This window comes from Sphaerodactylus townsendi, linkage group LG11, assembly GCF_021028975.2.
Source record: "Sphaerodactylus townsendi isolate TG3544 linkage group LG11, MPM_Stown_v2.3, whole genome shotgun sequence".
In the NCBI taxonomy this organism is placed as follows: domain Eukaryota; kingdom Metazoa; phylum Chordata; class Lepidosauria; order Squamata; family Sphaerodactylidae; genus Sphaerodactylus; species Sphaerodactylus townsendi.
Window position 1 is genome coordinate 29,734,871 of NC_059435.1, and position 18,560 is coordinate 29,753,430.

At 40.1% G+C, this 18,560-nt stretch overlaps 1 protein-coding gene across 1 annotated transcript in view; it reads right to left on the reverse strand.

Moving 5' to 3' along the window:
* Positions 1-18,560, reverse strand: part of LOC125440828 (collagen alpha-6(VI) chain-like) — a 75,081-nt gene that overhangs the window by 8,401 nt on the left and 48,120 nt on the right. Inside the window, exons 23-34 of the mRNA XM_048510858.1 lie at positions 18,442-18,504; positions 17,239-17,301; positions 16,784-16,846; positions 14,801-14,863; positions 12,203-12,253; positions 9,509-9,544; positions 8,462-8,524; positions 6,946-7,008; positions 5,429-5,464; positions 5,299-5,335; positions 2,494-2,505; positions 675-1,168 (exon numbers count right to left, since the gene is read on the reverse strand). Coding sequence (XP_048366815.1) covers positions 675-1,168; positions 2,494-2,505; positions 5,299-5,335; positions 5,429-5,464; positions 6,946-7,008; positions 8,462-8,524; positions 9,509-9,544; positions 12,203-12,253; positions 14,801-14,863; positions 16,784-16,846; positions 17,239-17,301; positions 18,442-18,504 — 1,044 coding nt within the window. The remainder of the gene's footprint in view (positions 1-674; positions 1,169-2,493; positions 2,506-5,298; positions 5,336-5,428; positions 5,465-6,945; positions 7,009-8,461; positions 8,525-9,508; positions 9,545-12,202; positions 12,254-14,800; positions 14,864-16,783; positions 16,847-17,238; positions 17,302-18,441; positions 18,505-18,560) is intronic.

An 18,560-nucleotide genomic window follows, 5' to 3' on the forward strand; every position in this document is an offset into this window, starting at 1 on the left:
AGTAGTAGTTGTCTGGATTTATACCCCACCTTTTTCTCCTGCAAGGAGACTCAAAGTGGCTTACAAACGATTTTCCTTTCTTCTCCCTACAACAGACACCTTGTGAGGTGGGGCTGAAAGAGTTCTGAAGAACTGTGCCTAGCCCAAGGTCACCTAGCAGGCATGTAGGAGTGGAAAAACAAATCCAGTTCACCAGATAAAGAATCTGCCGCTCAGGTGGAGGAGTGGGGAATCAAACACAGTTCTCCAGATTACAGTCCACCTGCTCTTAACCACTACACCATGATGGTTCCATGCACATGACCCAGAGCTTCCCGGAGGATAAAAATCTTGATCATCTCAGCGACACACTTGGAGAAATTTTTTAATTGAGGCAAATCATTATAAAAGTGGATCCATTAATATTTCCAAATCCAATTCTCAAATCCAGTTTGGTGTTGAATTCAATTATCTATTGAGTTTCATTAACCAATATGTAAAGTAACTTCATTAACATTTCGAAGATTAGCACTGCAATCCTAAACAAAACTGTACCCTTTTAAGACCATTTAATTCAATGGATTGAGAAGGTTGTAACTCTGCTTAGGATGGCCCTGTAGGGCAAGCACAAGGTCCTCTTGAGCCTTGAGATGATACTGTCAAACCCAAAGAAGAAAAAGACTTTAGTTTCTTACCGAAAAGGCACGGTTGACCTCAGGGACGTTTTTAAAAGCGATGACCACTGGAAGAATATCTAACGCCCTAAATTCTAGGACTGCTGTGCTGATTGAAACTGTATCCGTAGATTGGCCATTGCTGAAGAACACAGCAACTTTTCTCATGTTAGGACTCTGGAGAGTTCTCTTGAAAACATGCCTGGCAACATATCTCATTGATCCACCAATGTCCCGTCCACTTGAAGATCTCTGGTAGGAAAGGCTCTTGAGCTCTTGGAGCAACGATTTCTTGTTCTTGAAATCTGAGAAGCGGATTAGATGGTGCGTATTGGAGTTGTAGGACACAACAGCTACTCTGGCTCCCACAGGGCAATTGCTTTCTCGGGTTCTGGTGCTGTTTACAATTGCAGTGATGACCTCTCTCATTCGTTCAAATGTTGCGGGAGTGGTATCTTGGGATACATCCAAGGCAAACACTAATTCAGTGGGATAGACTGGACATGCCTGGGCTCCTAGAATGCAAAATAAGTAAGTAAGTAAGTAAGTAAGTAAGTAAGTAAGTAAGTAAGTAAGTAAGTAAGTAAGTAAGTAAGTAAGTAAGTAAGTAAGTAAATAAATAAATAAATAAATAAATAAATAAATAAATAGTAATTTGGGACTCATTTTTAATTAAATTACAATAATTGGGGACACATTTAGGGCACAAATTGGCAAAAGGGAACACTCTGAATTGGGACAGATTTAAGCACATGGTTAACTTTTCAGCTAAAATCATAGGACCTAAAATGGTGCTTAACATAGGCTGTGCCATGCTTATATTATTTAAAGTTTTAATTAACTAATCTTGGTGCAGTGAATGTAATATAACTTATGAACCAGCGCCCAAAGAAGTCATGTTAGGGAAATGGAAATGATGAAAAAGATATTTTTTCCTTTCCTTCTGCCTGTCTGCCTGAAGAGAGACTGTGGCTATCATGGGAAGAGATCTTACCATTGTTCAGTTTCCTTTCTCTACCCTACATTGAGGACAAGACGATTGTTTGGGCTTCCATATTTCTACAACCTATTTGTAGAAGTCATCTTTTCTGTTCATGACATTGTAAAGGTGTTTTTGAGTCCACACTGAGCAGTGAAAAGTAGGTTATAAAGCCCCAGGTAGAATATTACAAACAAAAATAAAAGATGGCTGAGAGTTCCCGTTTGAATTTTTAATCATCACAGATATCGATGAGCAAAAATGCATATCAAATAGGAACGTCCACGTAGCTGAATGTATATGCTAGTGAAAATTACAACTCTTATCACGGTTTTCAAAAGAAAAACCTAATTTTTGAAAACTATTTTGCGAACAGTACACAGTACACATTTTAACAAGGAACCTCTGCTTAATAAACAGCTCCTCATTTGGGTTTCATCAGACAAAGACTGAACAACTTCTTTTCTTCTAAGGCACAGGGGTTTCTTCAAGGTTATTCAGAGCCTTCGGAATCCCCACTGAAGTTTATCTGGTCTTGTTCAGGGTTTCACAAAAATATGTATCATCCTGAAACTGTTGAAACTAATATTACATTATAATAAATTTATGAGCTTGGAGACAGCCCTTAGAAAAAGGCCCCTTTCAAACTGCCCTTATAATACAATTGAACAGTCAGGACCTAATGGATTTCTTGTGTCATTTCAAACATACTGTTTTGGCTCCCAGCTGCATATCTTACCCCAGCCACAGAACTACATTCACCTACAGAAGAAAGTTGCCTCTGCTACTTCAAGTCTCTTAACAATGTTTTGGAAACACGTACAGAACAAGCCACATGTTAGAATCAAGACAAACACTCACCTTTCCAGCAAGCTAAATGGAAAGAGAAGAAAAAGATATTATTTCAAATCATATTACTAGAATTTTTTAAAACACAGAGTTCATGATACTAATGGCATCAATTGTTACTTTAACAGCTTCCACCAGCAACACCTTTTTTCAGTGACGCATTTGTAAAGATTACAAAATGTAAAAGCACACTAGGTAGTATTGTGATAAATGAGAAATGTGTTGGATGAGGAGATGAGTCATAAGGGAGGATGCTCGTGGCAGGACAAGATAAGACAAGGGATGGGAAAGGCTTGTATTAGATTGTACGTATTAAGCATGCTTAATAGGCTAATGTATATTAACTTCTTCTGCTCTGACGACAAACTGTATTACAATGAACATAAAGGAAGAATATGGGAAGGGACCTCATATTAAAGAGGAACATGTAAATAGGCGGACCACAAAGTTGTGACTCTAAGTACCCTTAGCCAATGGGGGAACAGAGAGGGTGTGGCAAATTCAAGAGAAGGGAACAAACATGCTGTGGATATGTTTCGGCGGAGTCTACAAATAAAGCTACTTAAAACTATCTTCTGTTGGCTTGATATTTGGTAAAGAAATGTTGAGCACACTGTTACGCAGTACAACCAGTTGAAAGCAACGGTAATTATCATCTAATAGCATAGTTGGCCAAATCAGAGGATACTTAAATCCGGTGATTTGGAGCTGTGAATGGGCATAACAAATCTTTCTGCAAACCCCCCAAAAGGTCCCAGATTTTCAAAAAAAAAGGGAAAGCTTAAAAAAATGGGAGTTTTTAAAAACTTTAACATGATTAAAGGATTACCTCAGTGTCTGCTAGGCAAGCATTGTACTCCAGACTGGGTTTCTGTGAGTAAAAAGACAGGAGGAGAGGGCAGGATCCTTTCAAGGCCTGCTCCGGCCTTTGAGAGAGGACTCACTGGGGCCACACCTGAGTCTAGGGTTGCCAGCTCCAGGCTTAGGAATTCCTGGAGATTTTATAGTGAAATCTGAGAAGGGCAGGGTTTGAAGAGTGGAGAAATATCATCTGGATATAATGCCATAGCATTCACCATGCTCTCACAGGGACAGATCTCTATAGCCTGGAGTTCATTTGTAATTCTGGGAAATCTCCAGATTCCACCTAGAGGCTAGCAATCCAAGATCTAGAAGCAACCTCTGAGTGACTTGATGCCACACAATTTGCAAACTCAATTATACCCTTTTCCACTAAAAGATCTAAGTGCGGTCAGTAGTGCTGCAACAGAAGAGAAGTAATGTGCTCCCACAGTAGAAAATAGTCCTGAACAACTATGACAAAATAATGTTTTTCAATAGAGTAATGTGCGTTTTCTCATTCCGATCGTTTATTTCTAGATTTTTATTTATCCCTCCGCCCAGTTTCAAATTCCTATCTTGCTTTGGAAGCTCACTGGTTGATTATGGATCAAATGCATCTTTTCAGCCTTACCTACCTGCTATGGAGCCTCATAGAGAAGGGAAAGAGAAAATAGTGTGGGGGAAAGGGGGAATGAAATGCCTCCAAGTCCTGCTGGATTACCGCTTGTTACGGTATAATTGTCCTTGTGTAAAGTATAATTCAATTGATTGAACTCCTCTCAGTGGAGTGAACTCCTTTCCCTAAAAATCAGATTTTGTGCTATACACAGAATAGATTCCAGTGAGGTTGCTCTCTTTGCAGCAAAAACAAAACAAAACGGAGTCACTTGCCAGTGTAAAGACTAAAACACTTCTTGTAGCATATATTTTCATAACCTATTGTCCAGTACATTAGAAGTGTGAAATCTCAGTTGGCAAATACATAACCAGGGGCGTAGAAGGGGGCGGGGTGACAGATTCTAAGTATTGTGCTAAAAGTCCATTAAGTACAATGTCAGTGACATTTCCACTTAAAAATGCAAGATGAGATAACACAGTGACTATTGCCGAGAATTGTAATAATACCGTCTAGATAGTTATGTTAAGTAATTTAACACCTGGATCAGCTAATAATAGTATAGAAAAGAAGGAACTTTTAAGGAGAAAGTACTAGGGATCCTTTTAAACAAAGGATTCATTATTTTTAGGTTTGTCCACTGATATAAACAATTTTAGTTGATTAATCATCTGCCAATTAACCAATAAATCACTCTATTAAGTGTATATAATTTGTTGACCTCTGAAACCTCAACATTAAGCATTTTTTGAGATACCAAAATAAGCAACAAAGCAGTGTTTCACCATACAGAGAGACAAGAATATTCCTCACCACCACCCATACCTTGCAGAACACAAGAAAAGGCTAAAGCAACAGCAGATAGGACTAATAACAAGAACAAGAGGTATTCCTCTCTGTGGTATTTCCAACTTGGTCCTTCCAGAGCTTCTGCGTCTCACCGAATGCATCAAGTAGAACTAAAATCCACTCCAACTATGACAATATTTCATTTCACACTGCATTTCTGTTCTTGAAAGGGTTAATAGATGGCAATTCATAGCAGGAGAAGGAAGTGTGATTTCAACAACCAAACGCCATCAGGGCTCACATCTGTGCCACTGGAGCACTAGCAAGGGGATGGTCCCAGAACCTCAATATCCTCTCAGCCTTCCTTCTTGATTACCAGTGGTGGGATGAGACAAGAAATTGGATTACATAAGCTGGAAGCACTCAAGAGCTTGCAGTGCTACTAATTATGATTAATTCAGGTTAATTCACCATCACAGTTATCGTTCATTCTCCTCACCCCAACCCATCCTTTTTACTATTGACATTTCTGGCATTTCAATATTAAATGATCAAGAGTAGATACTTACGGCTGCGTTCACGAACATACTCAATGAGTTCACAGGGCTGGGGAGAAAACAAAACAAAATACCATCATGAACTGCTAGTATATATTTTACTTAGCAAATAGTGTATAATGTGTTCTATAGATATACATACTGAAAATGAAGCCAGTCCCTTTGTTCCTTTCGCACCCTAGAAGAACAGCATTGGAATCAGAACATTGAACGCTTGAAAATTTATCTGAAAGTTACCTTGTCTATAGTACTCGAAGGCAAGACCCTTCATTCATTGTGAACTAACAAAGCAATCTACCCAGGGTACAAGACCAACATAGATGTAACATTTTCCTATTTCATAACAATGGCTAAAACTTAGATTTATATCCTGCCTCTCCATGACCAAGGTTGGGCTATAGGCAACTAACAATACAAAAATATCAATAATGCCTCACAGATGCTCACTGCTCTGCTCACATTAACCCCCCTTCTCTCTTCAGGGTTCAACACAGCATAATGTTATGACTGCACTAAAATTAATGTTAACCATGGGTAGCTTTAACTAAGGCAGCTTCAAATGTTCGAATCAGCTTTAAATGTTCCTTTCAAGTTCTGTTTCAAAGTAGCGGTGCAATGCTTAGCTAATTAATTTAGTTGATTGATGTCGCTAACCATTACAAATGTTCTCCCAATTAACTAGGGAAATTAATTGTGAAGATAACCACAGTTATCTGTGGTGCAGCCATAATACTAAAAGCACGGTAATTGCTTGAAGAACAGGGAATTTGTGTAAGAGGAATAAACAACCAAGAGGAATGGTAGGGGAGCAAGCAAGTGACCTCATGGAGTATTGTCAGTGCCTTAACCGTGGAAACATAAAGTCGGCAATGGGCCACAGTCTGTTTCATGGAAGAGTTCCAAAAGACTGCAACAGCATTAAATTTCCACAGATCACTACGGTAGGGACTTTTTGGGAAGGAAGAAGCCATAACAATTAATTTATGTTCTTAGTGAATGCATGTCTTACAGCGACTGACATCCATTTCTCTCATTATTTTGGTTTCTGGGCAGAACTTCCCCTTCACATAACTTCCAAGAATAAAGAGTTGTATTAAAAAAGAGTTTATGAAATAAATTGCCCAATTCTGTTCCTGTGATTGTCATTTTATAATCTACAGTGTGGTTTTATTATATATTATGTGTAGAGGGAGGGGAAACAGTTTGAGCAAGCAAAAGTGAATAATTTGTTAAGGTATTTGTCCTCCCCTAATGCTACCAAAAATAATATGCTGAAGACCATTATTCAAAACAACATCAGTGTCATGATTGGAGACTTGATTCTTGTGTCTTTCAAAGGTGTACACAAAAGAGATTTACAGTTTTTTCTCAGCCCTACCACAGCAAACTGCATAAGCCGGAGTTGTTTCTTCTACACAATAGTAAAAATATAACAGATTTTTTTTTTCATCTCTTCATCTGAGGAACCAATAATTTCTTTGGGAGGAAGCTAGTTTTATGAAAGAGCCCCCCAGGGAACATAATGTGACTCAAAATTCAGATTAGTTCATCTACTAGAAAGACCAGTAGGATCAGAAAAATATACACTTTGAGAATTAAAGATATGTTACTTCTGATACATTGTAAAAACTGTACACAGTTTATCAGATGAAGCCATACCGGACGTCCTGGATAACCTCGTTCTCCTCGAGTACCTCTGACACCTGTTTCCCCCACAGGACCCTGTAAAATATATATATAACTGATTTGTCTTAGTTCCAACATAAAAATTATAAGCAGTATATAACAATGGCAAAAGATACCACTCACATCAGCGGTTATGACTGTCAGTCAGTGTGATACATTAAAAAATATCAGGAGTGGAACTGGAAAGAAAAACAGCTTAAAAACACTATTCTAGCCCCAACCAGTTTTCTAGTTCCATTTCTCTTGGATACCATTACAAAATCTTTAGCTTTCCTTGTATACAGTCGGTGTATTGTTGGAGCAGATCAATAGAGGAAAGTTAGTTAGTTGCACGTGTAGTGGCTGTAGCCAAGACCATCTGGGTGGTGATTTAAGCATACTAAGACACACTGGACAACAGTCTGGCCCATTCTGCATGGGCCAAAAACAGCATCCCAGGCACAGTAAAAACACTGTTCCTGGGGGTCCACAATGAGGCAGCACTGTGCTTTCCCACTCCCCAACCGATGGGGAAACTCAATGAGTGAGGTTTTTCGAAAACAGCGTTTTGAACCTGGTAACCTGCGAACTGCACCGGGTTGGAGGTGCTGCTTTTAGGTGCGTCCTGTTTCTTACCTTCTCTGCCTGCGCAGCTCTGCAGGGATGAGGAGGCATACCCATGCTGCCCTCTGACCCTCGGGCCATGCCCTTGGCCATGGGAGGGCATGTCCCCTCATCGCTGCAGAGCTCCACAGGGAGAGAATGTAAGTTTTTAAAAAATAGGAGGTGCCTCCGTGTGAAGGTGCCTCCGAGGGCTGCGGCAGCTACAGGGCCACCCACACGGGAGCATGTTATGATCCCCGGGGCTCTACCGGCATCATGTATGTCAGTGTGCAGCCGCTTCACTGGCCCATGCAGAACAGGCCTCTGTGTATTTCTCTTTACATATCATTTTGATGCTTTGGGATCATTCTGGTAAAAAATGGAGGATGCAATTAGATAGCTGGCTCATTAGAAGAATTCCCAAGAAACCAGCATGTGCTTGCTATGATTGGCCATACTAGTTTTAGGATTATTTATGATCCTCCACATTCCTTGAAATCATCTGGGAACAAATCCTGTTTGATGGTTGCTGATCTGTGATGGAACAAAACTGGGACTTTATTGTTATGGTTCCAAGATTATGGAATCTGCTTCTTAAAAACCTATCTCTTCAGCAATGCATTATACTATGAGTTCCATTTTTCAATCATTTGTTATAATTTTATAATTTTTGTAAACCAATTTCAACCATCTAGTGAATCATAAGCATAAGCATAACAATGGTAACAGAAAGCAAAGGGTTAAATAACCACATTTCTACCAGTCATCAAGTCTTCAAAGGAGGAAGCATATAGTTAAAAAGTAGCATAATATAGTCTTCTCAGAATAGAAACAAAAATAATACACTGTAAGGAGTGGGTAACAATACCATGAAAACAGTCCCTCAAAATATTCATAGGCACAATACCATTTTTCCTCTATGCCCTTTTGGACCAGGTTCCCCAGGAATGCCAGTGACTCCAATTTCACCCTGTTGAATTGGATATAAAGCAAAGTGTTGTTTATCATCATCATCATCATCATCATCATCATCATCATTATTATTTATTAGATTTTATAGATTGCCTAATCCACAAAGGGCTCTAGGCCACAGGTGTCAAACTCGCAGCCCTCCAGATGTTATGGACTACAGTTCCCATCATCCCCTACCAGAGCTGGCAGGGGATGATGGGAACTGTAGTCCATAACATCTGGAGGGCTGTGAGTTTGACACCTAGGCGGTTCACAATGCAATAAAACCCAATACATTAATTAAAACATCTAAAAACACTTGAAGTTCAGTATGCAGCATCATATCAGTGGCACCTAATGCCGGCCTTAAGGCTGGGAGGGGCTGGCAGTGCCCAAGATGAAACCAGTGGGGGCACTGCCAGAGATGACAAAACCATGGCAGAGCCTCACAAGGGGGCAGCCAATCCACGACCAGCCTCACCAAAAGCCCTGTGGAACAGCTTGGTCTTACAGGCCCTGCGGAACTCACCAAGGTCCCGCAGGGCCTGGACAGCTGCGGGAAGAGCGTTCCACCAGGCAGGGCCCAGGGCTGTAAAGGCCCTGGCCCAAGTAGAGGTTGAGAAAAAGATGTCAGAAACTGAAATAAATAGGAAAGGAATTCAAGAAGCAAAATTTCTTCCTCATTCAGCTTCCCATGACATGCATTCCTACAACTGCTATGTAACAAGAAAACTATAAAAAGCCCTCCCCACTGCAAATGTATAGCACTGACAGGGGGAATCCTGACAGGCCAGACTTTAAACTGCTTAAATGGTTAATTACTCCCCACCCCCATATAAGTTAGAGATAGACTGTCACAGCACACAGGTCACTCTCTATTCCTGCATCCTTATTCTTTGCATTGGAAAAGCACAGTTTGTTATCAGAAGTGCCAATAAAGACTGAACAGGGAAGATGTCCTGCTTGGTAAAATTCAGTTCTCAAACTATATGCCCAGGGATACCTGAATTCCAGTGTCTCCAGGGAATCCTTCTTGACCCTACAATTTAATAACACATGACAGCATTATCATAATTAACCTGAAGTCTGAGTACCATTGCCATATTTTAAAAACAAGAACATTTGTTATAGAAAAATATACATAAAATCAGGTACATAAGAAAAAATATCCAGTAAACCTAGAAGAACTAAACATTGCCCAAGCTAATTCTTTCCTTTTTTCATTAATGCTCTGCCTTTCCCATTGAGACTCAAAATGGATAACAAAATTTAAGAAAATGAAACAGAAAAGCAATAGATATAATAAAATACATGCTATAAACAATTCAGTAAAACTGGATTACAAAACTGGAAAACAATGTGATATAAAACCTAAAATGTTAAATGGCCAAAGGGTACAATTCTTACAATAGGAAGGATCTGTCAATCCATTACAATGTTTAATAATGACACATATCAGTTTAATGCCCCTACTCAGTCACAAAACCTTTCACAAATAAATTTCTCCTGGACAACCCATTATTTAAATAAGGATGGAAGTTATTTTAATAATGGGAGAAGTTATTTCAATAAGGGGGGTAGTTAATGAAATCTAAAAATTTCAGCCCTTATATCCTTCAATTTTTCCCCCTTCCCTTGGCTCTCACAAGCTATCCCCCTTTGTCCCTAGAGGGTACTGTGCATATTATTCACACAAGATACATTCTCATTATTGGAAAATAGAGTGAGAATTACTTGCAGCAATAACCTCCTCTCCCTTCATTTTCATCCTGCTTGTGAGAAGTTGGATCCAGAAAGGGTCCACCAGTGATGACTTCACCTACTTGAAGCTCCCCAAGAAAAGGGTTATAACTGAAATATAAGGTGGATGGCCAATGCCGCTGAGACACAAAGTGAGTTATTCCTTTCACTGATCAAATTCCTCTTGATCCACGAAATCTCTCCCAATCTGTCTCTTCTCTTCAGTGTGACAAAGTAATAGTCACTGAAGTCTCCTTGTCTTCTGGACTAGAAACTATCCTCTTGTTACATCCTTTTTTGTTGCTTTAATTTTGCATTCTGGATATTGATAAGGCAAAGACCTAAACCTTCCCCCCCCTCTGGCTGTAGTTCTTGCCCTCTCTCCCTAGAAGGGACACCAGCCCAACTAGATAGACTTCAATCCTCCTCTGCATAGTTTCTGATAGCCATTTAAAGTGTTCCGTCCCTGACCCTCTCCTCCTAATTCTTCTGCTTCAATTTAAGACTTTTCCCTTGCAGTCTGTCAGCATTCTTATGAATCCCATCATTATCAAGATATAGGAGAAGCAATTAGTGAATCATTTTCCACTTGGCTGTAACAAAGTCTGTATAAATGGTAAGGATGGGTATTACAAACAATTTGGAACTGATACGTCCTAATTAGTATATATATTTTTTCACTTGATGGATTTCATCTGGCCAAGAAAGATATCATTGCATAACACTGAAGACTTTTAAAATGCTGTTGAAGATAGAAAATGCACTCAAATGTAGGCACAGTATACATGAACCAAAAAAGTCATATGTACAAGCAAGTAAACACAGAGGTAGTTTTCTTACAGCCTAATCCAGATCCTGGATCAGTTGGATGCCACTGCACTGCCTCTAGAAGGCTTTCAGATGGTGCAAGGAGGCAGCTAAAAGGAAAAAAATCCAGCCATCTGGAAGCCCTCCATGGGGCTTAACATAGCTCTGACTCCTTGGCTATGGCATCCCCAGCCCTCAAGCCCAGGTGGAAGCTGACTATATTCACTCCACCCCCAAGAATGACCAAGTCTACACCCTGCTGTACTAGTATCCACTGAACACTAATGTTCCTCTACAGTAACACCCCCTTCCAGGTTTCTGCAGCATGTTCTGTTTCTGAATAATTTAGATAAGTTTGGTTTGAAAAAAGCATGCCTCTTTGACAGTTGGAGTTGCTAAAGATAAACATGTCAAACTCCCCCCACACAAAGAACCAGACCATGTTTGTAATTCTACACACAAAATAAAGCCTATTCTCTCACTCATTTCATTTTATTTTATTTCATTTTATTTTATGATTTTACATTTTATGTTTTTATTACTATTGATTGTTTCCTGATTGCTTACTAGACCTATATGACAATCATTAAGTGCTGTACCTTATGATTCTTGACAAATGTATTTTCTTTTATGTACACTGAGAGCATATGCACCGGAGACAAATTCCTTGTGTGTCCAATCACACTTGGCCAATAAAGATTCTATTCTATTCTATTCTATTCAAATGCAATGATCTCCATTCCACACTAAAAAGTGGAAAGAGTTTTTGTAAAGGATTATAATAAAATGGTCTTTAAGTACCGGTAGTATTTTATGGGTGAAATAACTTCAGCTATACTTTTTAAAACTCTAAGCAGTAAAATTTGCAGAAATTGCACTAACATACTAGTGACATCACCCAAAATTTGCATCAAAGAAACAATATCATTAGGACTCAGAATTGGTCCCTTTTGTATTATAATGCAATAGTCAATCAAATGGGAATTTCATAAAGGAAGTGAATGTACAGGTATGCACACAGCTGGTTTCATAGCTTTTTAGCAAGACTTACATTACGGTACGCAGATCTGCAGCCTCAATTAATACATTTTGAGTAGCTTGTAAACAATACGAAAGCAAAATTTCAGTCATGGTTCTTTTATATTGTTACCTTTGATCCTTTTCTTCCACGTTTGCCATAACCAGCAGTTCCTGCTTCTCCCTAAGAACAGAAACTTTATTATCTCAGATCTTTTAAAATACTTTTGAAGGAGGAGGTGCATGGTACCCTTACCAGTGGGTCTTAGGAGGTGATGGCTATTTATGCACGTGTGGTCTCCTTTGCATTGAACCTTCCGGTTTGATTCTCAGTTATGAACACATTTTCTCCTCTTTGGAACTCACTGAACTCTCACATCAGAGAATCCCTGCAGTTTCTGAAAGCTGTTAAAGTGGGGCTTTTTCCTCTCCCTTCACAGGGAAAGTGTAGGAGATCACTGTGTGAAAAGTTTTCTATAGGTTTTCTCGCTCCTTCCCATCTTATCCCATCCACACAACAGCAGTTTATTGGGGCCACAATTTTAAAACAGTCAAACAGGCTTTTTTAAAAAAAAAAAAATCATGCTGAAGATCGATAGGCCTCGTGAAATAGACATGAAATTGGCATGGTCCAGCAAAGAATTACTAGACTAAAGATGGCAGGGAAAAAAGGTGGCAGGCAACCTGCCCAAATGGAGGTTGCATGCAATGAACAAGGAAGCGGTAGGTGGGCAAAATGGCGTATCGGCTCAGCTAGGGACACTTTGCAGGAGAATTTCTGTGTGAACCAAAAAACCACAAGAAATCTCCACTGCAAAAGCAACAGGCATGGGGTAAACAGTGAATGGCCAGTGATGGAGCTAGTGAAGACACAACTGCAGCATAGCTAGTGGAACACAGCACAGAACGATGTCATTTCTGGGGAATCCAATTCTGCTAGCCACTCAGTGCACTTAAGTCTGCATGGGTACCACAGCCATGGCTCCAGCAGCCTACCTTCCTGATGCTTACCGAAAAGGCCACAATGTGTCCCTCTTCCTTCAGCAAGGCTCAGCAGCAAGGGCTGGGCTATTTCCTGAGACATATCGTGCAAGCCACTGCAGGTGCCTAACAGTTATACACCATATATAAAATTGATTTAACACAGCGGAGGGACAACATTTCCTCTCCCTAAACATGCCAGAGACTCAAAGCTCAAAAAGCTGGGCCAGAACAGATCCACTCGCTCCTGGAAAGATTAGTACATTTTTTTGTAATCCCCTAATGATGAAGAGCCTATAGGCAGCATTTGGTGTATTCTGTGTTTACATGCAATTCTAGAAAAGAAGGTGCAGAATTTGGTATCAAGCATAGCATTGACCATACTGATGCTCTTAGTTTATATTTTGAAAACAAAAAATGAGCTTTTAGCTCACATTATTTTAAAGATAACAATGTAAAAGTATGCAGACGATTCCAGGTAAAATATCAGAAAGTTAATGATTCATGCCACGCTCACCTCCACATTTAACTATTTCAATTCACTTTATGCTGGCTGCCCCTGAACCTGAGGAAACTTCAGGTTATCCAGAATGGCTGTTGACTGATACATCGTGGTCTGCACATATTCAGCCTATTTACGGAAACAACTTCACCTGGTTTCACAAGGTTACAAGTTCAAAACAATGGTTCCACAAACCTTAAAGATATAATCTTCCGGGACCGTCGCTTAAGGCCAGTTGTTTAGGCACTGGGTGCGCACATTCCACTTCACGTGGACTTGTAGTGGTGCCTGGCCCTTGGGTTGCTTGGATAGCTTGTTTAACTTTGACCAAAACAAGGTCTTTTTCGACCACCACGGCCCCAACCTGGTGGAATGCTCTGTCTAAAGAGATTTATGCCATGTGGGACCTCTCTAGGTTCTGCAGGGCCTTAAGATGGAATTATTCCTCTGGGCATTCCTAAGGAAATCTTACTGGGCCTACATCAGTGTTTCTATTCAACATACCAGACTGCCAGTGTGTTACACTGTTTTATAGAATATTTTTATTTAATATTTTGTATTTATGTTTTTAACCACCCTGAGCCCTAAATGCCGGGGAATTTGTGGGAAAAAACAAAATGACCTCAGTACATTAAAATGCGATGTGAACAGTCTGAATGAGTCTGAAATGGTCATGGACTAGGTTGCAGTGATGATCACACACTGCAGTTCTTTATGTTGCAAAATCTTTGCTTCATTTTCTAAAGCTCAGCACTTAATTTTTATAAAGTTCAGCACTTAATAAGAAGCAATTCACATTGCTATTTGATACCATGGTGGATGCTTTTTTTGGCTGCAACTTTATATTCCTGTCTGGATCTTTTGCTTGGGTAAATGGGGGATGAAGCTTGTCTGGTTGCAATTATGAAGGAAAGTTACAAGAGGAACACCCTTTCCAGGATCCGGAACCCCTCTCCCCCACTACAGCTGAGAGTTGCCCTCCCAGAGCATATCTCTAGTACTCAGTCTGTTGTAGCAGCCATTTGTCACTGTCCTCAAACTGTGTACATTGTTAAGGAGGTCCATGGAGAGTGTTCCCAGGGATTAAAAGTTCTCTGGGCCCACACTCCAATGACTGTATGGCTCACTAGGCACACTTGCTGCCGCCTATTTTTCCCTTGAGTGCAAGGCAAGCACCCTTCTCCCAGATAATGAGTGGAGAGGGCAGTTTTCAAACAGCTGGCTGTAAGAGAGGCACAGACTACAAACCTTTGTTCCCCGCTGACCACGGAGACCTCTTTCTCCTTTCTCTCCAGGATCCCCATTTTCTCCCTGGAAAAGGCAATGTATATTATCTCAAATTTGTGACCCCCCTCCCCCAAAAAGTGATATCAGAGTGGATACAAATATATAACTGTAACCCCTTGAGTCCCCCAAGGTCCAAGTTCAAAGTCTAAAGTAATTCTAATCAATTCAAAATATAAATTCAATCTATTAAACTACAACAGAAAGCATTTGTGAAAACCCTCCTAAAGATATCAACACTGGTTCACTAACTACTATCCTATATCGGAGTCCTCTTCACAGTTCCTTTCAGACAGCACTGTGTGTTCTTCCTGAGACCAGGTCTGGAGCACAATACCCCCACCCATAAAAATCCTTCTTGCCGCAGCAGGAAGTTTTCCTGGAAAGACACTAGATGAGTCTTCCAGCTTGGTAGTTGCCCTAGGAGCAAGCCCCCTTTTCTCCTGGCAAAACAAGGGTCCATTCCGCATAAGGCTTTAAAACATTTGCAAACATTTTGAAAAGAATCATTTTAGGGGTTTTGTTCTTCATTGTGCCAAACCAAAACATTCTGACAATGTTTCAGCTTATGTAAAATGTTTTGGCTTCTCCACACAGAAAATTCTCCCCTCCCCTCCTTTTTAATATGCATTCGTGGATTCAAAGCCATGAAGATTTTTCAGAATAATAGTAAAATAGAAAAAAATATTAATAGAATAGAATATTAATAACTGAAAAAATCTGCCCTGTTCCCATACAAAGTGGCACATCAAGAATTCAATGGTTTGAATACTCATGTCTCCATGGCATCAAATCATCCACAAACAAAACAAAAAACAAAAGAGGAAAACAGAACTTTCTTGTCACAGGGAGTTCACAATAAGTTTATCACTGTATGCAGATGAGGAAAATCACAAGCAGCCTTGCTGCTAGGGCAGGAAATGTTTGGCAAACATTTCAGGGAAAAAGAAACACTAGAATGCAGTTTCCAAATATAATGTTGTAAGGGAGAAAATATAAAAGAAGTTTTCAAAACAGAAGCTGTGCAGAATTCCAACAGGAAACCTTTTATATTTCAGCCTTAAAATGTTTTGTTTGTGCTATGAGGAATGGACCAAGGTGTTGTTGCTCTGAACTAGGGTACTTCAGTGTGGTTCTTCAGGAGTTCAGCTATGGCAAGTCCTGTTCCTTCCTCTCTCCAGTCACTGCTCCTCTGAAGGACTGTTCAGTTCTTTCCAAGTACTGCAGTTCTTGTGGAGGATAATTCCAGCTAACAAATTCATCTTTCTGGTCTATCCTTTTTCAGCTCCTAAGCTTGTAAAACATGTTTTGTCCTTCAGAGTTGAAAAGTTGAAAGAGTTGAAAGAGATCATGCAGGAACACACTGTTAAAGAACTCATAATAGATGGCGATCCAGCCTCTGTTTAAAAATCTCCAAAGGAGACTCCACCATCTTCTGAGGTAGCACATTCAACTGTCAAACAGTTTTTACCACCTGGAAGTTCTTCCTAATGACTAGGTGGAATCTCTTTTCCCATTGTTTGAATCCATTATTCATTGTCCTAGGAGGTGCTGCTTTCCCCATAACTACCAAAAGGGAAATATTTTGTTTTATGCCTACAAACATGCCTACAAAAATCTATTCTCATAAAAAGTATGAGAAATGTTGTATTGTCGAAGGCTTTCATGGCCTGAATCGTTGGGGTATTGTGTATTACTGGGCTGTATGGCCATGTGATCCTCTGAAGATGCCAGCCACAGATGCAGGCTGGAGAAAATGCTACTAGAACATGACCATACAGCCCGTAAACCATACAACACCCATATGAGAAATGTTGGTGCTAATAACTTTTCTTCAGATTTTTGTGGAGGGGTGGGATTAGGATTCGAGATATTTCTCCTCATCATTTATGTGCTATGGGCATGCTCTGTGTTCTGAACGTTAAGAAAAGAAGAGTGAATGCATACTTTATTTCCTTTGATTCCAGGTTTTCCTTGATCACCTTTAGGACCAGCTACTCCAAAGCTTCCCTGCAAAGAAAATGAGAAATATCAACAACTATTTCTATTTTGGAAAGAATAAACCTTCTTTTCTTCAGGGCTAGAGACAGTGTTCAATACCAGGCCGTGACCTCCTCTGCCCAGCCTCGGTTTCAGGTAAGGCCTGGAGATCTCCCAGAAGTACAACTGCTCTCCAGTCTAATGAGATCAGTTCCTCTGGAGAAAATGGCTGCACTGGAGGTAGATTCTCTGGCATTGTACTCTGCTGAGATCCCTCACCTTTCCAAACCCCACCCCTCCACAGACTCCCACCCCCCAAATCTCCAGAAATTTCCCAACCTGGAACTGGCAAGCCTAGTTTCAGTTCCTCAGATTGGCTGTTATGGCAATGAACAGCCAAACAAAGCTATAAGACATTTTACCTGAAGACCTTTATTCCCTGAAGTTCCTTTCTCTCCACTCACACCAGGAATACCAGCTTCACCCTAAAAAATGTTACATCAGTCAGGTCTAAGATATTCACCCAGATGGACTGCTAATCAGAAATACATTGGAAATACAGTATAACTAGTAATATTGCAAGTACAAGTGTTATTCCGTCTCCAGTCCACCCAATGATTGGTGTATTTGAGGCAAAATGCCATCCATTCAGGCCCTTTTTACAAAGCCTTTTTGGCTTCTGTTAACAAACAGATATTTTAAAGTTTCACATATCTCAAGGATAAAACTCTGTCCTTCCTCAGTTGAGGATGCATTAATCCAAGTTTTCGAAAACCCATTTTGATCCCTATTATTTTTATTGTTGAGCTTTATCCTCTAGGTGTGTGATGAAACATTTAACAATATGTTTGCCTTCAGAATCCAAAGCAGGTATAAACAGCCTGTATGAAAGGGACCTAACATGGGTTGTTGTTTTTTTCTGTCCTTGACCATAATCTAGAGCACACACTCACACACATGTGCACAATTTTATATACACAGATGCCAGCTTGATGACAGAGGAACAAGAGGAATGCTCATTATAATTATTATTTAATATGAAGGAATGCACAAGAACTCAGAGACCCCATATATGAAGGCTGTGAATCACCACGGGCCATGATTGCCCCTAGGGGTGGGAAGGGACAAAGCCTGATTCGGGCCTCAGTGAGGGCGGAAACAAAGGGGGTGGCCATTATTGTTTGGGGCGGATGACAACATGTCAAAAGCCTGGTGGCCATGTCAAAGAGGAGGAGGGAACCCAAGCCTTTAAAGGCTCCATATCTACTTTTCTTCTCTTCTTACCACTGACTCTACCTCTTGCACATCCATCCTTGCATAGGTTTTGGCTTTGCTTTCCTTCCCATAACATTCAATACAATACAGTAATGACCCTCAGCTCTACTTCTCTACCCATGAACGAAGAAGCAATATTTCTAAAGATTTCCCATTCCATTCAAAGCAACTTCTGAGATATTAAATACAAATTTTGAGCAATACCTATCGTGGACATTACCATAGCTGATATGTGTCCATCACTGGTTCATACATGACAAAACATACTTCTCTGTAAAATAAATTCATGCTGTGCAAGAAAAAATACATTGTGGATACATGTGTATATATGGAATAGTCCTGATATCCACCTGTGGGCCTTGAAATCCTGGTTCGCCTGGCAAACCACCTGGTCCAGGTTGTCCTCTCACCCCCTGTGGGAAGATACAATTTTTGGTGGTAAAGATTTTCTCAGGCAAATATTGTCAGA